Source organism: Saccostrea cucullata, unplaced genomic scaffold, assembly GCF_032062105.1.
Source record: "Saccostrea cucullata isolate Sc308-1 unplaced genomic scaffold, CSIRO_AGI_Scuc_v1 ctg16433, whole genome shotgun sequence".
NCBI classification, from domain to species: domain Eukaryota; kingdom Metazoa; phylum Mollusca; class Bivalvia; order Ostreida; family Ostreidae; genus Saccostrea; species Saccostrea cuccullata.
Window position 1 is genome coordinate 621 of NW_026940790.1, and position 12,012 is coordinate 12,632.

General features: G+C 32.1%; 1 protein-coding gene across 1 annotated transcript; it reads left to right on the plus strand.

Moving 5' to 3' along the window:
* The first annotated feature begins 5,777 nt into the window (after positions 1–5,777).
* On the plus strand, positions 5,778–10,636 carry LOC134256328 (ficolin-2-like). The gene is made up of 5 exons (XM_062738979.1): positions 5,778–6,306; positions 7,194–7,327; positions 7,789–7,885; positions 8,126–8,290; positions 10,399–10,636. The coding sequence occupies exons 1-5, from the start codon at positions 5,802–5,804 to the stop codon at positions 10,626–10,628; spliced, it is 1,131 nt and encodes a 376-aa protein (XP_062594963.1). The 5' UTR covers positions 5,778–5,801; the 3' UTR covers positions 10,629–10,636.
* The last annotated feature ends 1,376 nt before the right edge of the window (positions 10,637–12,012 follow it).

Consider the following 12,012-nt stretch of genomic DNA (forward strand, 5'->3'; position numbering starts at 1 on the left):
TCTAGCTGTCTGTTTGTCCGCAAAATTTTTAACCTTGCCCATAACATTTGATGTAGGGGAGCTATTACTTTCACATTTCACATGTGTATTTCCTTGTGACATGACCTTTCTTTGGGTACCACCAAATTTGACCTTTATCTTGGAGTTTGACCCACTTGTACACAAAAATTACAACTTTTATTTTGGCCATATCTTTTGATCAGTAGATACCAGGACTTAACTACTTAATATATATATTTTTTGTGGTAAGACCTTTCATAGAGTGCCAACAACTTTGACCTTGACCTTGGAGATTCATGCATATATTAAAAAACTTTAATTTTGGCTATAACTTTTACACGGCAAGGGCTAGGGCTTTCATACTTCACATATGTAATCCTTGTGAGAAGATCTTTCATTGGATATCAAAAACCTTGACCTTTTAACTTGGAGTTTGACTTACTTTTAACAAACTTTAACCTTGGCCATAACTTTTGTACAGTAAGGGCTAGAGCTTTCATACTTCACATATGTAATCCTTGTGACAAGTTCTTTCACTGGATATCAAGAACCTTGACCATTTGACCTTGACCTTGGAGTTTGACATACTTTTTACAAACTTTAACTTTGGCCATAACTTTTGAACGGTAAGGACCAGCGCCTCTATAATTCCCATATGTAATCTTTGAGACAAGGCCTTTCTTTAGGAACCAATAAACTTGACCCTTTGACATTGAACTCGGAGGTTTTCCTACCTTTAAAAACGTTATTTTTGGTCATAACCTTTGAACAGGTGGTGCTAGGGTTTTATTTTTCACATTTGTATTTCTTGTGAAGATACCAACATATTTGATCTGCATTTGAGAAAGCTTAACCTTCGCTATGTTGCAATACGGGGGCATCAGTGTTTCAAAAACACATCTTGTTTTTTTTTTAAGTTGAAAATAATGGTTATGAAAGACTTTCCCGTTTTTCATTTTTGTCAAATATATTTTTACATAATAGTTGAAACTTGTAACTTTACTTATTCATGACGAAAAAAGAAGGACATAAAAAATGATGATCTGACAGACCAAAAGTGATTTCCTTTAATTCGAAAATGCATTTTTTTTTCTTCAAAATTTGATGTTTACAATGATGGTATTTTTTTACTCTGACATAATCATATTGGATTAACGTTGCAACGTTTATACCGTACTACAATACATGTAATGATATATGCCCTGTATAGTTGATATGCACCAAGATTGAATTTAAAAATGGTAAAATATTTACAAGTATACCATAAGGTTAGGCGTCTGATTACATAATCAAGTCATAAAAAGTTTCAACAAGAGGCCCAGGGGGCCGTAACGCTAACAATAGCACTGGCTAAGAAAAAACCATAAAAAATCGATGTAGTTTTAAAAAGTGGTCCGGACCTACCCCCTAAAAGGGAGAGGGGGTATGGTTTGAACAAAATTGAATCTACACAAACTAAGCATGCAAACTTTTTTTTACCAACTGATTTTTTCCAACGGGTTTGAATTCCATTTTGGCCCTACTTAACACCCCCCCCCCCCGGGTCATGATTTGAACAAACTTAAATCTGCACTACCACATGAAGATGCTTCCATATAAAAAAGACCAATCATTAATGTTCTTGGGAATTTTTTTCCGATATACTCCAATGTAAAACTTTGACTGATCATTGTGACCCAACCCTACCCCAAGGGGTCATGATTTGAACAATCTACTTCACAAGATGATGCTTCCATATATGATTAGTCATGGATTTGTTTTTCTTGAGAAGAATTTTTGAAATTCCTTTACATTCTTATGTAAAACTTTGATCGTCCACTTTGACCCTACCGTACCCCTGGGGATCACGATTTGAACAAACTTGAATATATACCACCTGCAGATGCTTCCATATAAATACGAAAAATCATGGCTTTGCTGTTCTTCTTCAGAAGATTTTTGAAGATTTTCCCTAAAAATTCTGATGTTAAACTTTCATGGCCCATTGTGGCCCCACCCTACCCCGGGGGTCATGATTTAAACAAATGTGAATATACACCCCCTGAGGAGGATGCTTTCACATAATATGACCAATCATTGCTTAACCCTTCTTGAGAAGATATTTATAACTATGAAGAAGTAAACAATATTCGGCAAAATAAAATTGAAGTTAATTACCCTTATGAATTTTGTGTTTAATGATGACTATAGCTACATCGCTAGCTTACAATACCTAAATTTATATCTGTTTTGTATTAAGATGAGCGTTTGGTGGGTGACAGTTAATTCTGTGCGAAACGGAAGGGAAGTAATTTGCATCGGGATCGATGTCAAATCCTGCCTTGATTTATAGATAGGCTCTTTGCTAGGGGATGTTTTGCAATGTGGTTTCGTTGACTAAAGCAAATCTTAACACTGTTTTTATTTTACAAAAAAGAGAAATTTAGATTGTTAACTCTATTATTGCATTTTAATCCTGTTTCTATTCAATCTCCTTTAAAAATGAGATCAATGAAAAAACAGCTTTACCAAACATTCTCCATAATACTGCTGAAAAATCAAAGCAAAATGTATGGAAAGAAAAAAATTACTCTTCTATATAATCACTGATTCATTGTAGGCAATACTTCATAATTCAAGTAGATTTATCAATCAAAAAACATTAAAATTCACACATCTGATAATCAGTTAAATGTTTTCAGCAGCTACATGTATTTAAGAAAACCAGGGCATTCAGTTAAGTGAGTGATTGCTTGTTCTATTATTAGAAGGAACAGGTAATTTAATATTTGTTTGATAAGGATTATAAATTTTTTCAGAGTAAGATACATTTTATTAACTTACTTTATGTCACACATTTCGAGATGTCAATTCTTGAAACGATTTCGAAATGAAAACTATTTCAATGATTTCGAAATGACGATAATGAGCAATAACAGCTGCTGAAAATTATTTCAAAGGAATATGAAAAAACCGCCGCTATCAGGAATGCGAATATAAAGATAGAACTGTGTGCAGATGCCTATATGTTTCTGCGTGTGTGGTATGACATCTTTATTTCTTAAATATCTGGACTATGTTTAATATGCTTTGAGACAAAACTCATAATCCAGTAAAAAAAAAAAACAATTCATTCTCTTCCCGTTTTAAATGGATCCGGTTTCTTTGATAAATACAAACTTTTGCAAAGGGTTTCTGTAATTACCTAAAAATTTAAAAATAAGTTTGAAACATTAAATAAAAAAAAATAATAGTATAACTATACTGAAAAGTGCTTATTGATGAATGATTTTCGTCTTACGATCAAGGAAACATAACTTACTTTCTTCAACGAAGTAAATATTTTCAGTTGTTTGAATTGTTGTATGGTTCTATGCCATTATCTTTAACGAGATTTTTGCTACATTTACTTTAAATGATCATAAAGAGATTTTGTCAATCGAACACGTGGGGAACACTTATGCGTCCGAGATGAGTTAAATGAATCTTAAAACAATTTCAGTATTCTAATTTTTAAAAAAGGCGATATCTATGAAGCGTATTCTTAATAAGAACTTTGAAAGATATTTATATGAATAGAATTAGAAATATATGATATATGTATAGTACAAAAAGATACAGTTTGAATGCAGGAAGAAATCCCTTCGTTTTTCAAAAAAAGTAAAGATATTTATTTTCAAGGGCAGCTTTAATCTCATATTTAACTAAAAAGCTTCATCTGCAATAATCCAAGGTTGCAAAATCATGGAAAACAATAGCCTCAATCTAGAACTATTATTTAGTAGAACTACAGTGACTGACATCAGTAGTTTTAGAAAGATAATATTGTCAGAAACATTCCATATATTGACATGCTTGAACATAAAAGAAATAAGGCATGTTCAATTCCCCGCTCTGAGACAAAACGTTTCTCAATTTCCAAAATTCACAGAAATGTTATATTTTTCTAAAAGCATGTTCTCAGTAATGTCATCTTCAAAACATTCTATTATTTTATTTTACTGAACGACTTATCATTTGATAATTTTTATTTCAAAATGGACAGTTAAGCATATTTAGTGGAAAATGGTTTTAATAGAGTATAAAAAACGAATTTTGAACATGAATGGATCAAGTCTCCATTCGTCGTGAACGTTAAATGATGAAAATGTAAATGCGAAATCTATTTCATTTGCCCAAAAAATGGAATCTGAACCCATTCTATATGAAAATCGAACTTTTCTGAAAAAAATTTACGCTTCAAAAAACCCGTTCATTTAAATAACACTGAAAGACATCATTAATGAATATCCTTCGTAGCTTAGTGGTTAAACCGGTTGGTCTTGGACCCCACCTGCGCTATGGAGAGAGTTCGAATCATACGTGAAGGCGTTTTCTTTTTTTGTTTTCAAATGTCTTAAAAACATGAGTGAAAAATAAATTATTAAAAGATTATTTAAACAATGAAACACAGAATGTAATTTTAATACAAAGTTTTCTTCTTGTAGTAGGATTATTTCTTGATGCTTATATCGTAGAGGGTAGAATAGCGGGATCAGGGGAAAAGCGCAAGATACCGGTAATAGGTACAAGCCCTTATTGTTTGTTTACTAATTGACAAGCTAGCTAATTATATGGGTCACGTTTCTTGCGAGAAGCTACTAAAACTAATTATACCTGAGCTGCTAGTCAGTTTTGAACAGTAAATGAATGATAATTGTTTAAATCTTTAAAAAATAATATCTGTGCACAGTGGATTTGAGAGTAAGTACGCAACACAGGTGAGTAATCAGCCGAGCGGGTCTTCCGGAATTGACGAGCTGAAGGTCGATAGATCTATTTCTCACCCGTACGAAGCTTTTAAAATGACTTTACATTTTACATCCAATTCCTTTATAGGCTTAAACAATTGTTAATAATAAAATCACTGGGACTTTGAAATAGTGAAAATTTGATTCGCGTAAATTCAATATACTGATTTAGGTTCTGATTCCCGGAAAAAACATGACGCGGAAAAAACCTGATATACGGTAAACCATAAAATTTTGAAAAAATATTACTTTTAGAATTGGAAAAAGTCTTTTTTCATGGTAGGGGATTGTCTTCGCCTTGTAAGCCTCCATTCTTTTGCATTATATTGAAAAATAAAATATCTATTACTATAATTCCGGGATTGTTCATAAAGTTTTTTATCTTGCGTATAATTTTACAATCTAATTATTCTTTTCACAATAATATCATAAATCTGTTATGAAACCCTTTGTTACAAGTAAATATTGTGACCCCCGTCAGTGCTTAAAATGAATTAACGATACATGACCGGCATGTAAAACAAATTAGGTTATTCTTCATTGCAATGGTTATAATGTTAGAAACAGACTATGCTGGTACAGTTTTAGAAGTAACATTTTGGGAAATTGTTTAATATACCCCCTTAGCATTATGTTAAATTAAGAAATGGTCAAGACTCATAATTGTCCAGTAATTCCAATGAAAATAAAAAAAGGTCCTTAATTCAAAAATATATGTCTCGCTTTAGAAATAATAGATTGCTCAATATGTGTAATATAAAAGAAATGTTTTATTAAATTGCAAGATTTTTTTTAAAACAAAACCCCTTAGTTTCAGTTCATTTTTTATGTTTAAATTCCTTTAAAAAAATCAATGTAAAGTTAAGGATTATAGCTCATTTTGTTTGAGTGGGTGTCAGATTTCCCAAGACATCCTAAGATTATATTTATGTGACGCACGGGAAAACGGGGTTACTTTGATTTATAAGCAAACTATTGTGCAACTGGAAAATAGAGTTCATTTTGATTTAGAGGAAGGGTTTTTTAACAGCCATGGGGCAAGGAAAAATAATATATTTACTATTGTTTGTTACTGGAACGGTTAGTAATTCATCTGAATCAGATAAAGGCGCCATGGAGAATAATACGGTCTCAGGAAATCCATCCAGCGTTTTACGGGAAATATTAAATCAAGAAAGTCTTGTACGGTTTTCCATGGTGCAGAAAATTCAAAAGCTGGTCATGGATGTCATAGACAATAGAGAAACTACTCAAAATGTTAAGAAAAGACTTCAAAAGGTGATAAAGGATATAAAGACTTTGGAAAACAGAGAACAAAACTTGGAGATCGAAAACTCTCATCTCCGTCAGAAGTTCAATGTTTTAAATGAGACTGTACAGATACACAAGAGGATGTCAAAAGAAGGGACAACAAATATAGGTGTTATCATTGCGGATTTAAAGTCGAAATTGGATGACGTTAATATACGATTACAAAGGCTTGAAAGCATCAATGAGGGTCCATCTGTGTCAGTCAATAAAACACTGGGGGATACTGGTAAGAATGATAAAGCTTACAACATATAATTTAGAAAATATTTTCACAACTTCAGACTTTTGATTTCCACGCTTATTTCAATTTATAAGTAAGCAAACTCTCCTTATTTCACAAGATTAAGCAAACTCTCAATATGAATCTAATCTTATAATTATTACTATTATATACGTGTTAATTTTGTTTCGGTTCTGTGACGTTTATGTCATGCTTTCAAATTTAATCTAAGCTTTTAAATACGGATGCAGTTCTCCATCAGCTTGTGGAGTTGGTTGTCTTGCAATAAAATCAGAAATCTTTTTTTTTTTTCATTCTAATGACTTCAGTCTCAGTCTTTTATGCGGATTGCTGTACGCTGAAAAATGTAGAAAATGCTAAATAATGTCAAAATATTTTAAAACCGATTGAAATAGAAGGGTAATTATATGCTTAAACGTAACTTTTCCCTTTGAATTGCGGAAACAAAAAAAAAATGAAAAAATTTAAACTAATATATTACTTGTCCATGGCTAGTAGTGCATTTTGATTCATCATTTGCCTCGGGGTCAGGTTTGATGTACTAAGAAAATAAAAATAGAAACTACAGCGTATTAATTGAAAATCCGGACATAAATTTACAAAAACGTAAATTAAGAAACCTAAATCTATATATAAGTTATTTTTAAATACATTTGAACATTTCTAACTATCAGATACTGTTTTGCATATAAAGAAAGTGTTTTTATATATATATATATGATTAAGTAAATGAAATATAATTATACATTTATTTACAATTTAAAGTACAATGTAACTAAACATATTTCAAACAAATGTTTTAATTGTGTTTTAATAAGTACGATGTTTTTTATTAGTACATGTAAGTATTTAGTCTTTGATAATTTCTATAGTATATCCTATGGACTGTCAGGAGGTTATGGACCAGGGACAGAGAATATCAGGTATCTATAGGATCCATCCGTGGAACAACTCTACATATAAAGAAGTCCTCTGTGATATGGACACAATGGGAGGAGGATGGACAGTATGTCAACATAAATTAACAAGTTTTTCCAAGAATTATTGATTCTCTGCTGCATTGATATTAACCTACAGCTACATGTCTACAAATCATAAAATGCTACAAATATGTAAATGTTTCTATTTATATATTGATATGCTTTATGTACTGCAACAGCTTAGCTGTTATTTTGCAATTCCAATAAAATTATTTGCGATTGACGCAAATATATTGATATGTAATCATAAAGCACCCTGGATAACGTCAATTGAAAAATATTATAATTAATAAAAATCAAATCATGTTTGCTGCAACAAATTTATTATTAAAAGGTTTTCAAATTTATTTACTCGACGCCAGATGTAACTTTTAGTAGGCTGATGCATGTAACTTTAATAGAATAATTATAAAACTTTAATGGACAAAAAACATAATTATCTTCAAAAAAGCAACAGAAAACTCTCATCGTAAATTTTTTTGTGCAGGTTTTTCAAAAGCGGCTTGATGGATCTGTGTCTTTCTCTAGGAACTGGGCAGAATATCAGAATGGTTTTGGGAATGAATCAACTGAATATTGGTTAGGTATAAATTATCTTAATATTTAATCCATATATTTAAAGTTTGAGATAATGACTGTTGTTGTTCTCCAAGACTTTTTTTCAGGCATAGAATCAATTCAATGTCACCTTACGCTTTGAGTCTTTTAAAAGATTTAAGTATAAACAAGTATGCAAAAACAATGCTTTTTGACCATTCTCTCTCTCTCTCTCTCTCTCTCTCTCTGGTAACCTTTGTACATTTATACAAAAATTTTTCTTGTAGGAAATGATGCATTACACGCTTTAACTCTAAACTCATCTTCCCTGTACGTCAAATTACAACATACAAATAGAAGCCATTACTTCCAGTATTATTCTGACTTCCGCGTCAGTGGCGCTGATGATGACTATAGATTACATCTGGGATCTTACTCCAACGGAACAGCAGGTAATATGTAATTGCCTGACGTCACGGCGTCAGGCAGTACTAAGGTTCAATATTCCCTAGGTGCGAAGCTAAGAGGTCACAGTTAGCCAACAAAATTGTGTGCATGCTGATTATCATCGGATTTTGTTACATGCGTTTTAGCAACGACAGTTAGCAGAAAAATAACCATATTGATGATACAATACATTGATGTATTTATTTCCTCCAGCGTTTTGCTAGCAGCTATTTATTTCATGCGAGTTCTTGTACGGACATGTTCGTTTGACCTTTTTTCTGCGTTTCTATACTACTGGATTAGTCCATTTGTCTTCTAGGTAAGGGGTGACACAATCATTTCGCGCCAAAACGTCACGTGTAAGTTTTGGCGCCCTTTTCCTGGACTATTCTATTGAAAGGAAGTGAAAATTGCATGAATTATATATTTTAGTATGTTCTTTTTGTCGGAATCCTGGTCGAGCATTAAAAAAAACATACCGGTGATATTGTGAAGTGAGTTAGAAGTTACATTATTTAAAGTAATAAAAACGAAACGAACAAAAACCTCTTAAGAGGATAAACTGGCCAAATATACATCTGATCTTACCCCCTCCCCCCTCCAGGGAATTTACTCCTACAAAAACAGAGTATAGACTTATGAAAGTGTCCTCTCACATTTCAGGATTGAAAAAGTGAGTTCGCGCCTGTCGCCATTCATATATCACCGTCAAGTTTGTTTGGTTATTAAGGCATATAGGGCCTTATTTATCCCACGTTTGAACTTTCCAACAATCGTTGATGCTCTGGAATACCCTAGAAACTATTAAACATATTCTGCGTGTCAGTCATAACCGGTACGATTCCCAATTTCTTGTAATTATCATATTTTCAGCTGTCTTCCTCAAAGCCTATGCTGTATGCAGTCTAATTTATGTACCTATACATATATAGCCATGCTTTCCAACATTAATCACTTACATTAGTTTTTTCCCTCATTCACTTCATCCTCTAAAACCATTTTTAGACCCGCGGGGTGAGGTCATCTTTATCGTGGGTTCGAATCCACAGCGGGACATGTACATGTACATTCTAATTTTTTTTGAGATACAAACAATATACCGGTGTACGTTTTATATAAGACGTGATCTTTTTCCATTGCTCTGATGAGTCTTACACAACTTAAAATGAATGCATTATGTTCTGTGCAACATCTTCATAATTTAATTTGGTAAAATAATTTAACACCCCCTCCCCCAATGTAAACGTCTATAACTTATCATTTTTATTGGTTCTATAGATATTGATGGCATTCGTCAGGCAAGCTTTTTGAAAAGCTGTTACTTGTATCATTTTAATGACTTCTTCAAGTTTACAGTGTTTTATTTTTATCTATTACAACACCGTTACCATTAGTTGGAATCATGATACATGTATCAGCAGAAAATCGAAAGATTTTCAAACATGTGACATAATATATCATTGTACTTTCTACTGGGTGTTTTATTATGTTTGCGTGTAAAGTACATTATACTTATATAAATTGAATGTCTGAGTTTCATCCCATCACCCAATTTCGCTAATAAGAGAACAATATAAAAAGGAAAAAGGGAACAATATAAAAAGGAATTTTTAAGCAATTTCGAGGGTTTTGCTAGGCTGCTCAACATACATGTATATATACAGTACATGTACAAGGTCTCCTGTCGAGTCATATTGTTCATAAATTGAAGAAGCCTACATTTCTTTTTTTTTCTCCTATCGTTTTATAGGTTAGTTAAAAAGTATGATTTTGTTAGATTGTTCATTTATTTCTTCATTACAATTTATAAAGTTTTAACTGCCACACCCCAGGTTGCACTTACAGTACACGGTATAATTGAGTAGCAATTGAATTCACTGCGTAAAAATCTTAAAATGATTATAAAATATTGCATTCAAAGATTTTTTTTAAATTAAATTGTATTTGATCATCTTTTCCTAAATGAACTACGATCGATCTCTGCCTATTACATCTACCAAAAGATTTTATAAGAACATGAAGCAGTTATAAATTTCGATTTCTATCTAATTCTATTTTTATAGAAGACATTTTATTTATTTATTTATTTATTCTATTAATTCTATTCTTACAGGAGACAGATTAAGGTATAACAATGACCAAACGTTTAAGACCCCGGATCACTCTCTAACAACCGGATGTTTCATTTCTTACACAGAAGGGGGGTGGTGGTTCCGGAACTGTCATGCGGCCTATTTAAATGGAGTGTATGGGTCCGGAAAATGGGTCAATCCTTGGGACGGAACAATAGAATATGGTGAAGATTTTCGTTCATCCCAAATGATGGTTAGAAGACACAACTAGTTCATTTTTTGTGAAAGATGATGATGACTTAAATATATTATATCATAGCTTGACTTCTTTTTGATGAAAGTTTTGGAAATAAAAGCATTTTAAAATTTTGCTATGTTTACAATAAATATCTAGAATCTCAATAAACTGATAAGTTACATGAAAAAATAAAGTGCATACCACATTCTATAACTTTAATAAGATTATGATAACCTTGCATTTTTCTAAATGCATTTCTCTAAACTTGTTAGATTTGACTTTTTATTCTTAATTAAGCACTTTGGCTAAAAGGGCCTTCTGCCAAATAATGTACATTACTTAATGTCTTATTGTGCATTTATTTCTAGCCAGCTAAATTAGAAATGCACTAAATGAAACTTTGCATACCCGTGTAAAAACAATTCCTCACAAATATTTACCATGGATACATATCACATTTAAGGTAATTATTCTACACTAAGGTTAAAATATTTCAAAAATATTAAGTTGATTTAAATATTATACTTCTTGCAATCAGTTTTGATCAATTTATTGTTCATTGCAAAAGTATTTGGTCAATGAATCATTCTATCTGTATGCTATACGTATAACCATAAGCAAACTTGGTGCACAAATAGTGCCTGTAGTTTCAATCAGAAGTCACATCTGCCACATACATGTACGAACATTCGAATTCAATATCATTTGTAATTGGACTTGACTTAGGTGTATGGACTACATTTGCAAATCTTTAAACCTAGCCAAGTGTTCTTTTGAACAGTTAATGCATGTGTATTTCTTCTGTCAATGCCTCCAGCTACGTACCACTAATTTTGACCTTGTCAAAAAAAAATTGGCATAACTTTGGCATGGTTGGTTATTGGGTTTGTCATGTTTTTATATTATACAAAAGACTCATTAAGTCTTCCTTTCCTTTTTGAGGAAGAATTTTGAAATTTGACTTTGACCCTGGAGATTGACCTGCTTTAAAAAAAAATATTTTGCCATAATTTGTTTTGCATTTGTGGTCATCAGTGATTACGAGCACAGTCATCTTGTTTGAAAATAAATCAAACGAACAATAAAAAGAGATATCATTATATTTGTGGTCCACTCAAGAGTTCAAGTCCGCAATCCTTACTCTCTTCCCCTTCCTTCTGCAAAATTTACGTTCCTCACTATAGCTTCTGTATGACAGATAAAATATTTTCTGCACATTGTTTGCTCATTTGTTGACAACTAAATTTGCTTACTTTTTATAATTTTTATGCGAAACAAAAAAAAAGCAAGACTGAGAACAATGTTGTGACATGAAAAAATCCTTTCACAAAAAACTAACAGGAAAGATCGGGTGCGTTTGCGCCATACAAATCTCCATTGAATAAAAACTTACGAGAGAGAGAGAGAGAGAGCACAT